This window comes from Balaenoptera borealis (assembly GCF_965194805.1).
Source record: "Balaenoptera borealis genome assembly, chromosome: 2".
In the NCBI taxonomy this organism is placed as follows: Eukaryota; Metazoa; Chordata; class Mammalia; order Artiodactyla; family Balaenopteridae; genus Balaenoptera; species Balaenoptera borealis.
The window spans coordinates 160,918,245-160,940,597 of NC_138867.1; the positions used below are offsets into that span (position 1 = coordinate 160,918,245).

A 22,353-nucleotide genomic window follows, 5' to 3' on the forward strand; every position below is an offset into this window, starting at 1 on the left:
TCCAACTCGAAGGATACAAGTGATTTTTACATACTGTGCAAGGTTTTTTTCTTATTCCTATGTCCATGTTTCCCCAGTTCTCTAAATTATTATCTACATCTTCAGGATCTCCTTCATCGGTTCCTTCATTTCAACATATAAAATATAAGTCCTTCTCATTCTAAAAAGTTCTTTTTTGCTAATTATTTTCTCTTTTCATCCAAACTCCTTCAGAGTAGCCTATTCCCACTGTCTTCACTAGCCCCACCTGGCCCCCACAGGCAGCCCTACACCCTCAATTTATCGCCGTCTGGCTTTCTTGTCCACCACTTCACTGAACTGCTCTAAGGTCACTGGGGACCTAACTGCCCAAATCCAATGGACACTTACATTCTCTGAAGGATGACACTGTCATCTACTTCCTCCTTCTTGAAACTCTATCACCTCTCTCCTTCCCAGAATTCTTTCTCTGCTTATTACTTAAACGTTGTCAGTACTCACAATTCTCTGAAATCTCATCCATTTTCATGATTTTAATGACTGCTAAGTGCTGATGACATTGAAATTTTTATCTTTCCATGTCTTCACGTGCAGGTCCAGTTATCTACCAGTTTGTCTCCCGAATTCTACAGGTGCTTTAAAATTCTACATGTCCAGAACTAAAGTCTTTTCCCCAATTCAGTTCTTTATCCCCTATTTCCAAACTCAATGATACCACCACCCAACCTTAGTCACACAGATGGGGGTTCAGCCTCCGCCTCCTACTTCTTCCTTACTTCCCAAGATCAAGTCTTGCTTGTAATTTCCTAAATACAATTAGAACTTATTTCCTCCCTTCATCTATACCTTATTTCAGACCCCTTTCTTCTTGCTATTACCTGGTCTAGAAGTTACCAAATTGCTGTTTGGTGGAACCAGTTGTTAGACACTTCTATTAAAAAAGGACTCTAGAGTCAAATAGCTTTGAGGATGGCTGTGTACCATACGCCTGCTGTGACGATCCAGAATGAACATTAGCCGACAGCAGCCCCGAGAAGCTGCGCAGTAAAGAAACCTGATTACCTTTACTTAAGCCAGGTTCTCCCTTCTGCCGGCCCATAAACCTTCCAGTAGGGACAGGAGAGGAGGTGGCAGCATGAAAGTCCCACTCGAAAATAAAAAACACTGCTCCTCAGAAGAGTGGGGCATAATTGTCTCCAGGCTTCTTCAGATTCCTCATCCATACTGACGTCAGTGGTCTAAAATGCCACCTGAACTTGTCCTTTCCATTCTTAGCTATTTTCTGAGGAAACCAGCTCCACGCACATGGATGGCTAAGACCCGCTCTCCTCCTCCTCGCTGCCTCCTTTAGGGGCGCTTGCCACTGCCTGGTGACACTGCACTGATGCGCCAGAGCCTGTGCCTGTGGCTCCGTAACACACCCCTCGCACACTCACGGCTCTGGACTTCCGCTGTCCTCTCTGCCTTGAGTGTCCTTGCCCTTCACCGGCTGACTCACCAGTTTTTCACGAGTCCTTTAAGACTTAGCTTAGGGACTGCCTCTTTCGATGACTTTTCTTTGCCTCACAGCTCCCCCTCTTCTTCCACAAACACTGATGAAACGCCCTGAATATGTCCGTCACAGCAGCATGTCACGTGCAGGATGAGACATCTGCTGTGTGTCTTCCCCTCTCACTCCACTGCTAAAGGGCCAACGCTACATCTTGCTCATTGTTTCGCTCCTCTAACACTCAATCCATGACTAATGAACTAACTAGTACTGTAGTAGCCCTCTTAGTAACAATCAGGCAGGAACTTCTAGAAGAAATCTGACACTCCAGCTCTTCTCTGATCTCACCTTTCAGTCTGAATGAACTAAAGACTTATCTGTACATGTTTTACCAGAGAGACATAATTTAATCCAGAGATGTGTCATCACATACTCTTACATACTCTGCCGTTTAAAAATTCGGCTCACGATGGGGAAAGGAGACAGGTGTGCTTTCTGATAGCCCCACTGTTTTGCACTTCTACTGCTCACTGCTCACTGGCTGCTCTCTCGGTGCCTTCCTTAAACCCTTCCTCTCTTAACAAGGAAACAGGATAACAAAGTAATTAAGAGCCTGGGTTCTGCCTATCTGTGAAACAGAAACATAACCAAGGATATAGAGAATAGACTGGTGGTTGCCAAGGGGGAGGGGGTGGGAGAGGGTTGGATTGGGAGTTTGGGATTAGCAGATGCAAACTGGTGTATATACAGGATGGATAAACAAAAAGGTCCTACATGGGACTTCCCTGGTGGCGCAGTGGTTAAGAATACGCCTGCCAATGCAGGGGACACGGGTTCGAGCCCTGGTCCGGGAAGATCCCACATGCCAGAGAGCAACTAAGCCTGATGCCACAACTACTGAAGTCCATGCACCTAGAGCCCGTGCTCTGCAACACGAGAAGCCACCACATTGAGAAGCCTGCGCACCGCAACTAGAGAAAGCCCGCGTGCAGCAACGAAGGCCCAACGCAGCCAAAAATAAATAAATAAATAAATACATTTATTAAAAAAAAAGTGGATGTATTTTAAAAAAACCAAAAAGGTCCTACTGTAGAGCACAGGGAACGATATTCTATATTCTGTGATAAACCACAATGGAAAAGAATATGAAAAAGAATGTATATAAATGTATAACTGAGTCACTTTCCTGTACAGCAGTAATTAACACACACTGTAATTCAACTATACGTCAATAAAAAATAAAATTAAAAAAAATTGCCATAAAAATCATCACATAAGGGGGACTTCCCTGGTGGTCCAGTGGTTAAGACTTCGCCTTCCAATGGAGGGGGTGAGAGTTTGATCCCTGGTCGGGGAGCAAAGATCCCACATGCCTTGTGGCCATAAACCAAAATATAAACCAGAAGCAATACTGTAACAAATGCAATAAACACTTTAAAAATGGTCGACATCAAAAAACATGTTTAAAGAAAATAATCACATAAATCAGAAACAAATGAAACATAATAAAGTCCGTACATTTAAAAAAAAAAAGAGCATGGGTTCGGGTCAAATCGCAGCTTACCACTTACTTATAGCTGTGTAATTCTTGGCAACTCACATAATGTCTCCTCCGACTCCTCATCTATAAAATGGGGATGGTAATAGTTCCCAATCTCATAGCGTTGCTGTAATCCATAAACACGGTTAAGTGCCTTGGTAAATGTTTGAGGCTCTCTGGTTATTGTGAATTAAAATACGTCAATGGCTTCTGGCCATGTGATTTATAATAGTTTGACATTTAACCAAATGGTAAAACTATTCCATTTATTATTCCCATCTCTTTTTACCCCTTACCCTGTTTTGTTGTTTATGTTTTCTCCCACCACAGAGTGCTAGTTCCAGGAGAGTAAAGGCTTTATTTTGTTCACTGCTGAAAGCAATGGCACCCAGAAAAGTACTGTACATATGAAGACCTCAGAAAACACTAGCTGAATGAATGGTGCAAAGTATCACAAGGAAAAATACACCAAAACTTTCATTATAATAAAAAAGTATAGATAAATCTTTCTCTAATGGCTTCCAGTCAAGTAATTGAAAACACCATATGCTATAATAAAAACATAAGTAGTTTATTAAAATTTGAAGGCAAAAACATAATTTTAAAAGATTTAGTCCTATGTTAGGCATGATAGAGTATGGATGCTTTCTTAAAATTCACAGTCAGATCCAAGAGTATCACTTTCAGAATGTTCTAGTAGACTGAGTTTACTTTTAGTTGTCTTTGATGAAACAGTCACTATTCTACTCTCTTTCTTAACAGAAATGTGTTTTTTCAAAGACTCACTTTTAATTGCTTTATTAACCAAAGAATTCTTTTGCCCCATTCCTTTGCTTTTCTGCTTTACAGGTGAGTCAGAGCAGGAATGCAGGTCCTCCCCAGGTTGTTTCTTAGCAGAGTATTTTTTGGTTTATTCACCTGCTTTGCTCATTTTCTCTGAAGAAGACCTGCTATTTCTAGATAATTCCTCTTCTTTTCTTTGACTTCCAGTTCCAGAAATGACGTCTGCTGAAGGGAGAACATGTTCTGGCAATGAAATCTTCAAAAGACTCCTGCTGCTGCTCTGTGACTGGGACCCCCAGGTTGTCTTTGGAAGTTTCTAAGGCCTCCTGAGTAGAGACTGGGACATGGAAGGAGTCGAGAGGCAAAGGAAGCCCAGCATCACCTGTAATTTTCTGAAACTGGAGGGAAAGACAAAAGACAAGACAAAAATTCAGTGATGAACAAAGCCAACCATTAAAAAGTAGAGTTCAAAACGTCAATGTTATTCTGTGATCTTATTATTAACACAGTAATTGATTATTCAGAAGATTTCAGAGCCAGTTTTTTTCTAATTATATCTTGCCAAGTGATTCTCAACTTAACCTAGCTATATCCAAGGCTATGTCTGCTACATTTTCAGACTTTGGTGATTGGGGTAGTTATTACCCACTTCCTTTCCCTCACTAAAAATGAAACCCTACTCTGTAAGAAAATTAATTTCTTTTCTATCCTCCAGGCACATGTAAACAGTATATAGTTTGTGACCAGACTGTGTTCTCAAGCTGTCAGTTCCCAAGACCAGTCTGAGATTGGCTGAGGTGGGTGAAGGGGGCTCCAAGTAACGCTAGAGGAAAAGCTGACATGTTTCCCCTCCCATTCCCATGACCAGGTGAGTCACTATAATATCTTACGTATTAGCTATGTCAAGATTACTTATTTTAAAAATTCTGTCAATACGTGTCCCTTCATTAGTGTTCCTTCATTGTAAGCTGACTGCATACAAATAGAAACCTAGATAAAATATGAATAGAATAGACATTTATACAATTTAAAATTTGGAATATTTTCTGTAATGTTTTCTTTCTTCATTAAGGAGAGTTTGCTTTAACTCATAAATTTTCTAAAGAACTTCCAGTTTTCTTATGTACAGCAATACAGTATCATGAAATGGGCCCACATTTACTAATCTCAGATTTGGAGAGGACTCCACAGTCCTCTAGCTCCCGAGCATGTGAACTATTAGAGACCGACCATTATTATTTTCTCTCTGACTTGGTCATTTCCTTTTTGCTAATCACTCTTAGAATCATTAAGTGCTGTCCTGTCCACTTACTTGGAGATTCTGCATTTGTACTGGGGCACTCTGCTTGGATTCTGATTTTTCTTCTTCAAGTGCCTTCTTTTCTTCTTTAGGTGGACTGCTAACAGTAGAATTCATCTGGGGACGACCTAGTAAATGAAAATCTGACTGATCTATACCAGCCATTGTGGCAAAATTGTTCCCGGTTGAGAACCACTGACCTATATCTTCCCTGAAGATTAATAATAATTTTTATGTCTAAGACAAAAATAACTTTAATTCAAACTTATCAAACAAGCAAAATAAATGAAAGATAGGAAAATTCTTATCCATTCCCCAGTATTTTCAATGGACACTGCCTTCAATTTAGTCTTCACAAAAAACTATACCTACTAATTACTCTGTCTACAGGTTACTCTTTTATAATGGGCTCCCCACTCTACCAAAGCAGGCTGCCCTATTTGCATTTCTTAAAAAATTTAATTCCTCATTTTAAAACGTCAACTATATTACCGATAATTGTACTAAATTTGGCTAAATATGGCCACGTAAGTGATGAAAATCGCTCCAGTTCCTCAGCAAACTACCGTTATAGTCGCAAAGAGAAGAATGCCATGAAGAGAAATGAACTAACCCAGCATCTTTAAGGAGATCCAAGAAAGCATGGAACTTCTGAAAAGAATTCTCAGTGCTGCCCAAAACACCTTCCTCATCCAGGATCATGCTTGTCAATGAGTGGGCATGAAGGCCTTCAGACAAAGAGAATTTTATATTTCTTAACTGGGCATTTTCATGTTCCAGCTATAAAAGAAGACTGAAAATGTCTGACATGCTTTTTTCTCATTGTCATCAAAAGTAGTCTTGTCTAGTTTCAAGGAACAAAACTAAAACACTCAAAATGTAATTAACCTGTAATTAACCTAACTCGCCACCAGTAAAGACAGAGACCATATCACATAATAACCAAAACCCCCAGGCACCCAACAAAGTTTCCTATATAACACTTAGCTGGTACATAAATAAACCAAAGTTATCGTTTTATTAATGATCTTTCACAAAAGATCACATTTCTAACTGGTTAAATTCATAATGGAGCCTCATTCCACATTAGAAAATTACCTGCTTTAAGTTTCCCTTAAATTAGAAAGTGAATTATAGAATCTGATTTGAACAAAACATATTACAACTCTGCTGAATGTTAAGAATTAACTTTAGTGAGCATACTATCTAATGCTTACGTTTAAAAGTCCTAAATCATACCCAACCCAATTTATTAAATGTACGATCACCAATATTTTCTTTGGCTTCTTGCAAATATTCACTCCCGTGCACTCTTCCCCTTCCGCTCACCACCTATGCACTTAAAACCCCTATAAGCTCAACTCTAGTATTTCTCAGAAAGGCTGTTATGTTCATGATGCCCCTTTTGCCTTATATAAGCAGGTGCTCAACACTTATTGAATGAGTGTCCGCCAATCCAACGGATGCACTTTGAAAAATTCCTCCCTACGTTCAACCTATGATAAAGTATATTTAGATGGAACTTTTTAGATTATGCCCTGCTTTCATGCACATTACCTAATGTAATTCTTATAGTATATATTTTTATCTTGCATTGCATTCGTACAAGTTTTCCAATATCTTAAATTTATTTAAATGATTCACTTTCCTAATTCATTGCCAGGAGAGTCTCATCATGTCTTTTATGCTACTGTATATACAGTATATGCACAAAAAGTGCTTTCTTGAATCAAAGAATCATGAACAGAAAATAAGCTAGTGTCATATGAAAGCACACACACACACACACACACACTCAAAATGAGATTTTCACATTTTTAAAAACATGCTTTCTGGAATATAGATCATATGATCACTAAATACCAGTAAATGCAAAAGTCCATATGATACAACCAATTTGCAACATATTACAGTTTTAAAGTTTACAAACTGTGTGTATGGCTTAAAATCAAATCAAAATAAAACGAAACACTCTCAAAAGTATAAGAAATTGTTTGCCTCATTGACTCATTTATCAGCCTTAAGTCTTATTACTCTTTCCTCCTTTAACTGCTTTAGGCACTCCTCCAGTGTTTCCTAAACAAACAGAGTAAATATTATAACTAATTCGTAGTATAATATCCAAAAGCCTTTCCAGCTGTAGGACTCATCAGGATTTAGGGGCAGAGCCAGAAGTGAACTCAGGTTTTAGTCTGCTACTGGTAATATCATACCATGCTAGTGAAACGAATTATCAAAATCTATCAAATTAGCATAGTAAAGATTTATTTAAATTCCACTTTTTCCAACATAAATTTGTGGCAGCCCACCATAAAAGGCATATGCGTATAACATAGCAAGTCAGAAATAAATAGTTAAGACCAAGAAAGAAAACTTCTATTTTTATTTGTGGGTCTCTTTATAGTAGGAAGTCCTATTAATGAACATGCTTAATATACCTGAATTGCATAATTGCAGATTCAAAAGCATTTTTTTAAAAAGTAATCATTTTTAAAGCAATTTACAGTCAAGCACTGTTCCTGGAGTTCCCTGGGCATTAAATAATCTAATCATCAAAACCCTAAGAGGGGGGCTTCCCTGGTGGCGCAGTGGTTAAGAATCCGCCTGCCAGTGCAGGGGACACGGGTTCGAGCCCTGGTCCGGGAAGATCCCACATGCCGCGGAGCAACCAAGCCCGTGCGCCACGACCACTGAGCCTACGCTCTAGAGCCCCCGTGTCACAACCACTGAAGCCTGCGTGCCTAGAGCCCGTGCTCCGCAACAAGAGAAACCACCGCAATGAGAAGCCCGCACACCACTAGGAAGAGTAGCCCCTGCTCGACGCAACTAGAGAAAGCCCGTGAGCAGTATCAAACACCCAGCGCAGCCAAAAATAAATAAATAAAATAATTTATTTAAAAAAAAACCCTACGAGGAAAGAACAATCACTAACTCCATGTTATTTTACAGATGAGGGAAACAGAGGCAGAGAAGTAGAGTAAGTAGAGCAGCACAGCCAAGGTGACACCACTAAGTAGCAGAGCCACACTGTGGACTCAGGAAGCTGGGTGCCGTTCCTGTTCACGGAGGTGGTAGTCTTCCCACTCACCAAGGTCAATCAAATAAAATGAACACTGATAAGCTCTCTTAGGAGCTTTAGGAACTAAGACACTTCGGTCCTTGAAGTGGGGACACTGCTTGCAATAGGCAGAATTCTAACAGAGCCCCTAAGACTCCTACTTATTGAAGTACACAAACCTTCCACTTAAACAATCAAACCCTAAATCTGGGTGCTGTAGTGAAGGGATTTTGCAGACGGAATTAAGATTCAAAATCAGTTGATTTTTTAAGATAGGGAGATTATTCTAGGTGGATGTGACCTACTCAGGCACCCCATGAAAAGACTTGAACTCTTCCTGAATTGAAGTACAAAAGGGACAAGAGGGAGACCCTCCATTGTTGGCTCTGAAGAAGTCCAATGCTGCGGCAGGGAAGGCAAGCGAGAGGCCTCTAGGAGCTGAGACCGTCCCCCGACTGACAGCCAGCAAGGAAATGGGGACCTCTGTCCTGCAACTGCAGAATCTGAATTATGCCAACAAGCCGAAGAAGCTTGGAGGCATTCTTTCCCAGAGCCTCTGGATGCTAACACAGCCAGACTGACATCTTGATTTCAGCTCTGTGACCCACACAAACTATGGTGAACATCCAACATTTGGGGCTCAATGTTTACACTTAAATTTCACGTGCTTTAACACTCTCAGGAGGGAACCCACATGTTCCCGTGTGTATCTGAGCAGGAAACCCAGTCACGCTGTGCCTGGACTTCTGACCTGCAGAACTGTGAGCTAGTCAAATAGGTATTGTTTTCAGTCAGTGAGAGTGTAGTAAAAGAATTAATATTCTACTCAACCTCCAGGTTCGTGGACAAAATAAATGACTGTCATTGTTTTGGGCCACTGTTTCGGGGTGGTTTCTTATGCAGCGATAAACAGTCAGAATACCTATACTTATGAAAACAGTAAGGTATATTTATACATTTTAACTGCTTTGAACAATCACTTAAAGAATGAGGAACTCTATTATATGCCATCATTGGGAGAGGAACTGGTATCACTTTCTGGAGAGTAGCTTTTGGTACCTAACAACAATCCTACATCAGGAGTTTACCCTAAGAAAATTAAAGATGTGGGCAAAGATTTATCTACCAACATGATGTCATAAGATGGTTTATAACCAAACCCTAGAAGAAAGCTAAGAGCCTCCAAATTGGGATTGGTTTCAATAAAAATAGCTCACCGTATGAAGGAATGCGCTGTGAAGCCACTAAGAAAAGAATGACAAGAGGTCTCAGCCAGAGTTAATGAACGGGCTTCAGGAGTTCTACATTCAAAATATATCTGTGCGTTTCTCCTGGGAGATGATGCATAAGCTTAATCAAATTCTCTGATGTAGAAGAGTATTTAGTGACATGGCAAAATATTTTTGATACTTTTTGAAGACAAAAGAGCAGATTAGGTGTGTGTACACGCAGAGGTGGCTTTTATTTCCTTCAATAAGTTGTTCACTGTTTTCAAAGATTTGCTCAATGAACATATATTTTTATATTCAGAACATGTTTAAAAAATTGAGAGTCTAAGAACTTCAAATTCTTTAATGTTTCATTACTAAAGCCAGTCAAGTTTTCAATGGGAAAAAAGGGGAAAAAATTGCAAAATTCCTCTACTTTTAACATAATGGTTTAATCAATCTTCTAAAACTGATTTCAAAGAAATTCTAAACAAATAAGCAAACAAACAAAAAACCCTCACCACAGTCAGAGGAAAGTAGACTAAAATTCCTGACTGGTTCTAAATAGCACATCAAAGTGCAATTACATGAAATAGTTTCTCCCTCTAATGGAGGGAATTAGAACACAGTGTGAAATTTTTGTGAAAAAGTGTACCCCTCTCCTACAAAGTATTAATAATTCATGTCCCTTATGTGGAAATATGGAACCAAAAAAGTTAGAAAGTAAAATTGCTTGATATTCTATTACTTAAGTAAGACTAATGATAAGGCTTTGGAATAATTTTCCTTCCTGTCATCTGCTCTCCTTCATCCCTTCTGTACACTGGCTAGGGTGATTTATCTGGGACAAAGCTCCCATCATATTGGATATCAAATTTTATGTTCAACTTTTCTCCACTTAACATTGAAATCAATCATTTCTCATATAATCAGGGGATTCATAACCTTGATTTTTTTTTTTGTGGGCTACAAAATATTGCACTGAGTGGGTTTACTGGTTAACCATTTTACACATTTAAATTCTTTCCAACTTTTCAATATTATAAGACAAAATAACCGTTTTTATGCATGAAGGCTTTTTTCCATATTGAGAATAACATTCTTACAATAAATGCATAAAAATGAGTTTGAGATCAAAGCAAATGAATATTTTTAAGGCTCTGAGGTACCTATCTCCAAACCGCTTTCCAAAAGATTTCTGAGATTTTATACTGCCATCAGCGATGTATCACTTGGTATATAACCTCTACTGTAACTGTTGGCTTACTTCCTCACCTAGAGTGCAAGTTATTTGAAGATAGGGGGTGTATTTTATTAAGTGTTTATCCCCAGCACCTGTGCCTAGCACAACGTAGATGGTCAGTAAATAATTGCTTAATAAGGAAAATCCCTGCCAATACAAGATGTACGTGTGTGAAAGACAGTGTGTTTTTCTCTAACTGGATAGATGAAAACTTGTCATCTTCTTTATATAATTAGTAATTAAATTTCTCTTTTATATTATGTTGTAAACATTCAGATTCTCTGAGGCAAATGGGCCTGGCACTACCCGTTAGCTAGATAACCTTGGACAAGTTCTATAACTCTAGGCCTCAACTTCCTCATCTATAAAATGGAGATAAGCTCCCATATCACAGAGCTCTTGTGAGGATTACATGACTTAAAACACATAGAATTAGAAGAGTGCTTGGTACACAGCATATGTTCAATTAATGCTGAATGAATGAACATGTGAACGCAAGCAGTAGTGAAGGGCTTAAAATGAAATAGTCTCATCCCACTCCCACATCCAGCACTCAAGAAGCGACCGATTCTGTACACAGGTTTTTAATTGTAAAATACGATATGTGTACTGAGAAGTGCACAGGACAAAACTGTCAATGTGACAAATCAAAAGAGAATACTTACATAACCACTACTCGAATCTGAAAGTATTGATACTTGTCAGCATCTCAAAACCCCCCCATATCGTTTTCTCATCACAAGCTCCTTCCCTCTTCCCGGTTAAACACCATCCTCATTTCTGAAAATCATTTCCTTTAACCTGCATGCACCCCTAACAAAAGAGTTTAGTTTTGTCAACGTCTAACTTTATGTAGAGGATCATAGTATATGAAGTCTTTTCTATCTTATTTCTTTCACTCAACATTGGTTTAAAAGATTCATCCGCATTGCAGCCTGTAGCTCTAGTTCATTCAGTTTTATTGCTTGATAGTTTTCCCACTGTATGAATACACATAATTTATTTAATTTTTGACTCTTGATGGACATTTGGGTTGTTTTCAGTTTGTGCTAATGCAAATCATGGACAGGAATCCTGCTGTACCGGTTATTCTGGTGCATTTACACAGGGCGGGGGTGAGGGCTGCTGGGTCACAGGCTATTTATATACCTTCAGTTGATGGAGAGTGCTAAATGCTTTCCAAAGTAGTTGTGTCGATTTATACTCCAGTATAAGCAGGGTAGAAGATTCCCATAGTACTCCAGGTCTACAATACCTGATACTACCAGACTTTATTTATGTATTTGTCAATCTGATTGGCATGTAGTTTCATTGGTTTTGACTCACTTTTCTCTTATTACTTGATGAAGTCGTATACTTTTCTGTGTGTACTGGCTGTTTGGATTTCCTTTTTTATGAGGTTGACGTCAACTATTGTTATTTTTTATTCTTATTTTTTAAATTATTATTTATTTATTTTTGGCTGTGTTGGGTCTTCGTTGCTGCGTGTAGGCTTTCTCTAGTTGCGGCGAGCGGGGGCTACGCTTCATTGCAGTGGCTTCTCTTGTCGTGGAGCACAGGATCTAGGCACGAGGGCTTCAGTAGCTGTGGCACGTGGGCTCAGTAGTTGTGGCTCGCAGGCTCTAGAGCGCAGGCTGCGTAGTTGTGGCGCACGGGCTTCATTGCTCCGCGGCATGTGGGATCCTCCTGGACCAGGGCTCGAACCTGTGTCCCCTGCCTTGGCAGGCAGATTCTTAACCACTGCGCCACCAGGGAGGTCCAACTATTGTTATTTTGAATTCTTCTCCATTTCCAAGTAATACTCTAACATGACTATTTTCTGACTAAATTTGAGGCATTATCTGTTGACTTTCTGATTTACTAAGTAAGGGTTTAGTTCCTTTACACTCTTTCCTATGTCCACACTGCTCAGTAAAGTTATGTCATCATTAGTTATTCCACTGCTCATGATCTCTTTGACTTTAGTGATATACTTAAAAACCTACATTGTTGATCCACTATAAACTCTCTCAACGTCACGCTTTGTAAAATGAGGACATTCATACCATCTTCCCTTTTTTCTACCTCCTGTCTAACTTCCAAACCTAGCTTTTACGTTGTCAAAGTTGAAATTTATATTCTGTTCTATGTGCAGTTAAGTCTTCTGTCATTTGAGAGTCAGTAGGGAGTAAGGTTTAAGAGAACAGGCAGAGAGCCTAAACTCAAAGCCTCGATCCAGCCCTAAATTCGGTACAGCCTGGGCAAGTTCCTTCCCTGTCTTAGCATCCTTTTCTCAAAAGTGGGAATGATATTAGCACCAACCTCATAAGGCTATTCAGAGGATTAAATGAGTTAATATATGCAAAAACACTTAGAGCCTAACATATACTAAGTACATACTAGTACACAATACATTTCAGTACATACCAAGTTAATACTAATACATACTAAGTATAGTTTAGGTTAGTTATTTGTTATTACATGCAAGTTGACAATAAAAGCTACAAACCAAGACAGTATTGCCATTATTACAATTAAATTAATATTGCCCACTGCAGATGTACTGTGTCTCTGTGTATAGACTACACCTCGTTCCATACTGTGTCAGTGTCACTGCCCTTGTGCAGGGTGACCACATACCCCAAGCCGCCTTGGGCTGTTCCAGTTTATACCTGTTGTCCTGATGTTACAGCATTAGAGCTCCTCCTTACACTATTGAAGTGTAAGGAGTTTGGACAAGTTCTGGTTTGGACAACAAATTAGATAGGTGGTCGTTACCCCTGTGTGTCACTGAAAACGGGGGCATCTATAGTGTCAAGTTTAAGTGGATTCTTCTCTTCCTCACCAATAGTCGGTTAAAAATCAACCATAGTTTAGTTTGCTTCATGTTTATGTCAGTATAGCCTTTTCTCCTCTGGAGTTCAAGTTCCTTCTCCTCTTCCTCTCCCTCCTCCCTTCCAACAGTGCCTAATACCTAGTAAGTACAATATGCCTCAAGGTGTTTCTAAGCTCTCAATCACACAATCAATGGAAGCCTCTCCAATCTAGACTAGCTGCTCTCTGCACTGAATCCCCTATTACCTTCCTTCTTGGTTTATTGCCTCATTTTGCTGGATTATTTCTATAAATAGCTTAAGGTGTAGCACAGGAGGTAAATTTTCCAAATTTCTTTTTGTACAAAATATCTCATTCAGCCTCCACTTATGACTGATAGTTTGGCTGGATACAAAACCCTAGGGTGAAAATTATGTGCTGGAAAAATTTGGAGGTATCTTTCTAATACCTTCCAGCATCCATGGTGCTGATGACAACTATGATAAAGTCAGATTTAAAATTTTTTTTTTTAGGTGACCAGTATTTTTCTCTCTGGAATGGATGTATCCTCTCAGTATTTTATTCTACTTTTCTTTTAATTAATTAATTTATTTATTTTTGGCTGCATTGGGTATTCATTGCTGTGCAGGCTTTCTCTAGTTGCAGTGAACGGGGGCTACTCTCCGTTGCGGTGCACGGGCTTCTCATTGCAGTGGCTTCTTCTGTTGCAGAGCACAGGCTCTAGGCGTGCAGGCTTCAGTAGTTGAGGCATGCGGGCACAGTAGCTGTGGCACATGGGCTTAGTTGTTCTGCGGCATGTGGGATCTTCCCGGACCAGGAATGGAACCCATGTCCCCTGCATTGGCAGGCAGATTCTTAACCACTGCGCCACCAGGGAAGCCCAATCTATTTTAATTTATTTTTTCAGTATTTTAAAGTTTCACAATGAAGGGTGCCTAGGTATGAGTCTATTCTTGTTCATCTTGCTCAAAACTTGAGTAACTATTTTCAATCTGAGGCCTGATGTCTACTTTCAGCTGTGGGGAATTTTGTTGCCCTTTGACAGCTTCCCTCCATTTTTTGTCTGGGTCTGGAGTTTCTAATGGTAACATGTTGGATCTCCCAGATGCAGCCTCTCTAACGTATGGCTATCACATTTTCCATTGTGTCGTTCTTTTTTATATACTGAGAAATTTTTAAAATTCCTACTGAATATATTTCAGCAACCGTATTTTCATATCCAAGACACCTCTCTTGCTTTCTGACCATTCTCTTTTTAATTAACACCCTAGTCTTATTTTATAGTTGCTAGCTCTTTTTAAACCTCTCTCAGGATACTAATTAGGGTTTTTTCTTAAATTATTTTGTTCCCTAAATTGTCCCCAGTCCTACCAGGATATGTTTTCACTCTTTTCCCCCCCTCTCATGTTGTAAGCTTTACTCAACTATCAGGCAAATGACAGTTATTTTCTATTTAAGAATGAGCGCAGAAAGCTCCCTGAAGTCAACGATTGATTGGCTTCTTATGCAGGAAGAAGTGGGGAGTGACTGTAATAGGATCCCCCCCAAACACTCTTTTCTAGGGTGTAAAAACTCACACTAGCTGCCCTAGTTCTCCCCAGTTTCACTGTGTTCAAACTTAAAATCATCTCACTTCAGGAGCGTGAGGGCGGGGCTGGGAGTCCACTCCTCCAAACACAACCCTTCAATGAGCTCCCCTATTTCAGTCACACTTTTAACTAACTCCACCCTCTCTCCTACATGCGCATCAAAGCATGAAGCTACTTCTGCAGGTGGGGTCAGAATCCTCCTCAGTTGCAGGTGGTACCTGTGCATATTCTAGGTGATGCTTTTCCTCTGTTCTACTGCTTCAGTTTCACACTCTTCCATGTGTCTTCCGTCTTTCAAAACTATGTTGAAATCTCTTGACTGTTGTTGGCTTATGTACTTAAACACTTTGATACCATCCTTGTAGTGTCTTGTCAAAACGGAGAAGAGCTGCAAGGGTTCTCAGTGCATTCTGAATCTGCTATTCTGTGGTCCCAGTGTTTAAAGTTCTTGGTCTTCCCCAGTCTATCACTGCTTTTAGAAATACAATCTCCTGTTCTACTCATGAAGGAAATGAATACAACACATCTAAAATGACAAGGAATGCGGGTTAGATGCTCTCGGGTCTTGTCGTACTCTGCAATTTACTAAGAAATCACTTATGTGCTACAAATTGTAGGTGCTCATTTATAAAATGAAAGGGGGTAACTCTACATGAACTATAGATTTCTCCCACTGTAACATTTCATAATTTTCTAAGTTTTCTTAAAATTTCTCTATATTATCATTAATTTTAATTAAAAACATAAAAATCTAACATTCTCTTTTGAAAATCAAAGAGTAATTACCATAGTCCTACAATAATGGGATAATTAGTTCTGAAACCTGTCAAGTTTCATGTTTCATACGAAAAGAGAATCATATTAAATAATTTTTAAAAATTACACATGGACTTTGTAGCACAAAGACAAGGTTCCCCCAAATGGTATTCCCTTATTTACTAGAAATGTTCAGCTCTGCATTAAAGTTGAAATAAAACAAATATATTATTTTTGAGGTGCAAAAGTTTCTTATGAAAATCAGTTTTTCTTTTCTGTCCGTACAAACCAAAGTATGGAATCACATTAGATGTCAGGTTTATTAGGGAATATAATGTAGCTTCTTGAGGTTTTTTATTTTAGGAAAGGAGAATATTAACATCAAAACTTTTTTCAACTTTACTTTTATTTAAAATGAGGCCATATTTTCCTCTTATAAAAAGAGAGTTCAACTAGAACTGTCAATTTTCTCATCTGTAAAACAAGAGCACTGAATCAGCTGACTATATTCATTCAGAACTCAATTTCTTTATCTTATGATCACTAAGGTTCTCCCTAAATCGAATATCCTAAGGTTCTAAGGAAAGGAAACTATATTACTAACGACATGTTTTGATTTTTATTTCTTAGAGTTCAAATGTCCACCATTCACCTTGGTCTAAGCTTAAGGAACCATTCAAGGGGATACAATGCAGATGGGAGGAGAAAACAGAACCCTCACTCAAGCTGTGCAGTGTTGCAATCAGGCTTCCATTTGAAAAATAATCTTCTCTATAGCTTTAAAGTGATAACTTCGTACCTGCAATGCTTCTTGTTTCAAACTGATTTTCTCTGGCTCTTCCTGAACACTTTCTGAGGAATCTTCGACCTCTTCGATTTCTGAGGAGGAAGGACTCTCTACTGTCACAGTCACAGGAAATTCTGATGGACCTGAGTGTCACAAGAAGAAGATAGGAAACCACAGAGTTGTTAAACTGAAGTGCAAAGAAAGAAGACAAGATTGTATAAAAGATAACACAAGCCAGATACCAAATATCCAAATATTAGAGGACATTTAACAAAAGTGATCTGACGTATCATTATTTATAAATGTCTCTCACTGCTCCTTAGTCTAAAACAGGCAATGACTAAGTAAAAGTACAGTAACTTATTTTTGCTATGTTACTGTACAGACCTCTGTTGTACATGGTTAGGATTAGTAATGAGAATTGCCCATATTATTTTATTAAGTTTCTTTCACAGAAGCCAAGTGAAGAGCCAAGATAAACATTTTTTCTCAGATCAACTTTATACTGCAAATGAAATATTTATTCTTTACCATCAGACGAAAACAGTCTGGAAGCAAATGTAGTTTTTCGGAGGAAAATACATCAGTAAAGGGACTGATGAATAATCAGAAAGTCAACATATCTAAGCTGTGAATAACAGACGTTAGAATTTTAAAAAATAAATCACATACACATACGCAACTAAAACTGACCCATCAAAAATTTCATCTTCTCATCACCCTTAAGCCAAAACTAGGGTAAGAGTAATACAATTCTCCTGTCAAGCTTCACTGCCACTGCAATGTTGTTCCATAGGACATTTCCAAACATTTAAAAACTGACCTGGCCACAACCCCGTAAAAGTCTACAGATCATACAGAAGTGTGCTGGGATTATATAACTACGCAGAAGACAAGTCACTAGGACATCGTTTTCACAACAAGCAGCAAACCTGCAGCAGAGGAAACTCCCAACAGGAGAACGAGGCGCACACCCCTCCCTCTGGGCATGCAAGGGCAGGACTGACACCCAAGGTGCTCTTCTCTCAATCTCAGCAGTGGTGCCTTTCACAGAGCAACTATGCGGTCCCCAAGACCACTGGGAAGGAGAATCTGATACTGACAGTACTAGCTTGCCATGAGGCCATAAGCGAGGGAATGTGTGTGGCCTTGGTGAGAGAGCAGAAGTTTGGGAGATGTTGCTTTATATTGGCTTTCAGATCAGGAATTTGTACATACGGCCTGCAAACAACATTTCTTGAAAACATATGAACATTCTTGAGTATGACAGCTCCATGTGAGGGGTCAGAAATGGCAGTCAAGTTCGTTCGTTTCACTGGGTAACAGCTGATTTGCAGACTGGAGAACAGGCTTCCTTGTTCACAGACATAACCACAAGGCTGCCAGCTGTGTGAGAAATCCACACAATTACACGGTTGCATTGGGAGAGCAACCAGACAAGTTTTACGTGGATTTATTTCAGAGAGGGAAATGCTTCTTGTAAGGCTCTGTCAGTTTAAAAAGCAAAAAGAATGACCACCCACCTTTCCCAATTCAACCCCTACATATCATAAATATGATAGCTACATACCTGCACCTGATTACATACATCACGAGCTTTGATGAATGGAAAGCCCTTAAAAAGATATCAACAAAACGAAGTTAGATCTTGATGTAAATACATCACCAGTTAAATCCAATTAATACAACTATTTAGTATTATGTACAGTATCCATACAGAATTGTGTATAAAAATAAATAAGCTCAAAAGAAGGACCTGGAGGGCTCTGCTACGGAGAAAACTGAACAGAATTCAGCCGACTGGCTTGGTGATAACTCTCTGAACTGCTGAGAGGCCCCTTCAGCTCCTATGTTCAGGATGGTTGAGATTTCAGTCTCACTTCTTTAAATGGTGATATTAATCGTTCTCTAATTTACCACTCTGTGTGACGAGGATGGACCTGAGATTAAGTGTCTCACCAAGAAGATAGGAAACCACAGAGTTGTTAAACTCAAGTGCAAAGACTGGGGATTCAACACTATAGTTTATGCAACAGCAATTCACATTACCATTTGCAAAAAATTAGTTGGTTGTCCAATAAGGATTATAAACATCCATTTAACATGAGCTACTGAACAGATACTTTACACAGTAACTCCTTCAAGTACTATTTAAAATCAGTTCTCTTTGTTTTCTTAAGCAATTGTTAACCCCCAATTTCATGAATACTACCAAGTAAGTCACGTGAAAATCATCTAGAGCAATCTATTTCACTTAGCAAGCCTAAAGCTATAATTCAACAATTTTATTTACTGTTCTATGACAAAAATCACTATGAACAGCTATCCCCTGGATAAGTAATCAGCTAAAGCTAGTTTGACTCACTAAATCTGATTTACTGAGTTAATAAGCCAGTTGATTTAGAATAGGTCTAATGCAGATTTCTCATCCATTCTGCATTAAACTGCTTCCCATGCCTAAAATGTCTTTTTTCCCATTCGTACATATCCAAATTCCTACTTCTGTGCTGTAGGGCTTGGCTCAACTACACCTGCCTTTAGTGAAACTTTTCTCACCTGCACAATTGGAGATAATTTTAGTCTCCTCATGACTCCCACGGGGTTACCTCTGTTGTGACACTTGAGAAACAACTTGAAACTCCCAATTACTTTCTGTTTTTCTTCCTTAGACGGCTCATTAGGCAGAAGCCATGTGTGAGTTATCTTCTTTCCTCTGTAGAAAGCACCAGAGACCGCCCACGTAATGGAAGTTCCAAAATAAAGAATTCTGAACGACTGAAAAAGACAGGGAATGCAAACACATTACCTGTTGCTTTTTGCACGTTCTGCAGTACGCCACGGCAGAAAACCAGACACACCAGGTGGTAGAGGTTCAGGACCATAACATTCTTTACCAGCAGAGTGTTTCCTTCCATTACTTACAGGTTTCTTTGTGGCCAATCCTATGTTTGACAAAGCACGAAAGAAGGAATCAAGATGCACCAAAGGTCTACAGAGCAACTCTCAAAAGTGTACAGTTTGAAAGGAATCAAACAGGCACTGGACAATGATGCCAAGGCCATTAAAAAAAGGATCGTTTTGTAAAAAGGTTTTACATAAGCCAGCATTTTTTAAAAATATAAGTTCTCGACACTAACAAGTTATTTTAACTAAAACAAAAGTATTGAGATGTGCAGAAATGGAAAAATAAAATTTTTAAAAATCCCAAAGTATGATACATTTTATGTATCATGCAGAAACACTCAAGTTTATTGAATCTTAGAACACCTTTGGCATTTCTGAATCTCAAGGATAGCGAAACACAGGTACACCCATGACTTCTGCCAAACAGAATCTTCAGAATTGGACCAAAATTTCAATTTAAGATGAATTTTTCTATGTAAAAACAGTAAAAGTTATAAGACTGCAAGTTGCTGGGTGGTAGGTGAGTCAATGTTACTCTCCTATAAGCCTGTCAGCCTTCACTGCTCCTTTGATTTCATATAGAAAACAGACAAAAAAACAAATGAAACCCACTGGATAAAAGAGTGAAATGTGGAGACTTATCCTATATTTCAGCAGTAAAGAGGCAAGTATCTTTATATGAAATATTTGGTTGCAAAAACTAGACCTACGTGTTAATATTTTATTTAGAACAAGCCATATATTAAAATTCACATTTAAATATTTAATTTGAATTTACTGAAAACAAACATCATAGGTTAAAATGGTTATTTTTATCCTTCAAATCTACTATTTCATGTTATTTTATTTATTTATTTTAATAGATCTTTATTGGAGTATAATTGCTTCACAATTCTGTGTTAGTTTCTGTTGCACAACAAAGCAAATCAGCCATATGCATACACATGTCCCCATATACCCTCCCTCTTGAGCCTCCCTCCCACCCTCCCTATCCCACCCCTCTAGGTCATTGCAAAGCACCGAGCTGATCTCCCTGTGCTATGCTGCTGCTTTCTACATTTTAGCAGCATTAGGATGGAGTGTAAAATAGAGTGTATGTGGTAATATAGGATAAATATTTCATAGAGTGTAGCTTATTGATAATCACCACATGATTCTGTGTGATTTAACATGCCTCTTAAAAATATATAGGAGCTCAGTTCTTTTTGTGCTATTTTATTTTGTTTTTTAACTTAATTACCCTCCAAAAAAGATGTCTGTATGCATGTGGTTTGTATGTGTATACCCTTCCTTTACTTTCAGAAACTAATGCAAATACATTTGTATTAAAAATTTTTTTAATTATACTTTTTGTGTTAGGAGATAAAAAAAATTTTCTAATAAAAGTTCCCGTCTTTTTTAGGCATACATAACTACAATATAAATGTGACACAATTCACACCATTATCTTACCCCTATACTCACCTGGATCTAAGTATATACCCAGCTATTGATTTGGCTTACCTCTATGTCTCCAAATAACTGAGGCAAATACAAAAAATAGACCAAGAAATAAAATTACTCTTAAAATACCTCAATGAGCTTGTATACTTCAGTTACATTTCCACTTTGTTTAATCACGCTAAATAAAAAAAAATTTTTAATTGTATTCTCATTCCATGATGCCGTATTATATACCGCCAGGTACTAATATTACAGAATTCCTAATATGTTTCACATATACATGTTTTATTTATATATGTTTCCATTTCTAATATTATAGCAAAAGGCAACTTAGCTATTTTAAGAATGCTTTACATATCATATAAATTTTTAATAACAATATGTAATTAGTGTGATACCACAAATCTTAACTTCTTTGTATGTACTATTTGATTATTAAAATATCACTGTCTTGAAATAACAATTGGCAGACAATTCATAAGCTTTTTTTTTGACTTCATAAACACTCTTAACAACTTCTATTTAATACACTATTGTCCAAGCAAGTTGATTAATGGAGAATCAAAAACATACATCTTTAAGTAGAAAAAGAAAAGTTGTATTTATGAAGATGTTTACAATAGTTTATTTTAGGTTATTTCCAATTTTTCATCAATTTAAAAAATGGACCAATTCAATGAAACCTTCTGAATCCAATGTTAAAAAGTATAACTATGAAAGAAAAAAAAAAGTATAACTGTGAATCAAAAATTGAAATTTAGTATGAAAAGATAAGAATGGCAAATTATATTGAAGCTATGTGGAATTATGTTTATAGACATCAGGAGGAGAAAATAAAAATGTAAACAGTGGGAGGAACCAAGATGGCGGAGTAGAAGGACGTGCTCTCACTCCCTCTGCGAGAACACCGGAATCACAACTAGCTGCTGGACAGTATTCGACAGGAAGACACTGGAACACACCAAAAAGGATACCCCGCATCCAAAGACAAAGGAGAAGCCACAATGAGATGGTAGGAGGGGCGCAATCAGAGTAAAATCAAATCCCATAACTGGTGGGTGGGTGACTCACAGACTGGCGAACACTTATACCACAGAAGTCCACCCACTGGAGTGAAGGTTCTGAGCCCCACGTCGGGCTTCCCAACCTGGGGGTCCGGCAACGGGAGGAGGAATTCATAGAGAATCAGAATTTGAAGGCTAGTGGGAATAGATTGCGGGACTTCGACGGGACTGGGGGAAACAGAGACCCCACTCTTGGAGGGCGCACACAAAATAGTGTGCGCATCGGGACCCAGGGGAAGGAACGGTGACCCCGGGGGAGACTGGACAAGACCTACCTGCTAGTGTTGGAGGGTCTCCTGCAGAGGCAGGGGGTGGCTCTGTTTCACTGTGGGGATGGTGACGCTGGCAGCCGAAGTTCTGGGAAGTACTCCTTGGCGGCGTGAGCCCTCCCAGAGT

The 22,353-nt window shown here is 38.7% G+C and overlaps 2 protein-coding genes across 3 annotated transcripts in view; one reads left to right on the forward strand and one right to left on the reverse strand.

Moving 5' to 3' along the window:
• Positions 1–4,270, forward strand: part of LOC309623770 (uncharacterized protein) — a 96,582-nt gene extending 92,312 nt beyond the window's left edge. For both annotated transcript variants that reach the window (XM_082380959.1, XM_082380960.1), the window contains exon 3: positions 3,999–4,270. The gene's annotated coding sequence lies outside the window, so the exon portion shown is untranslated. The remainder of the gene's footprint in view (positions 1–3,998) is intronic.
• On the reverse strand, positions 1,094–22,353 carry LOC309623774 (uncharacterized protein). The gene is made up of 7 exons (XM_082380967.1): positions 22,233–22,353; positions 19,353–19,488; positions 18,117–18,161; positions 17,765–17,932; positions 16,559–16,689; positions 5,104–5,219; positions 1,094–4,189 (listed from the first exon to the last, which is right to left on the reverse strand). Exons 3-7 carry the CDS (start codon positions 18,134–18,136, stop codon positions 3,965–3,967), a joined length of 660 nt encoding a protein of 219 aa, XP_082237093.1. The 5' UTR covers positions 18,137–18,161; positions 19,353–19,488; positions 22,233–22,353; the 3' UTR covers positions 1,094–3,964.

Coding starts and splice junctions, on each gene's coding strand:
- LOC309623774 (XM_082380967.1), bottom strand. CDS start 18,136: ATGTATGTAATCAGGTGCAG. Junction 16,690..17,764: donor AGAAATGTTGTTTGCAGGCC/GTATGTACAAAT, acceptor TGTGACACTCAG/GTCCATCAGAATTTCCTGTG. Junction 5,220..16,558: donor TGAAACAAGAAGCATTGCAG/GTACGAAGTTAT, acceptor TTCATTTACTAG/GTCGTCCCCAGATGAATTCT.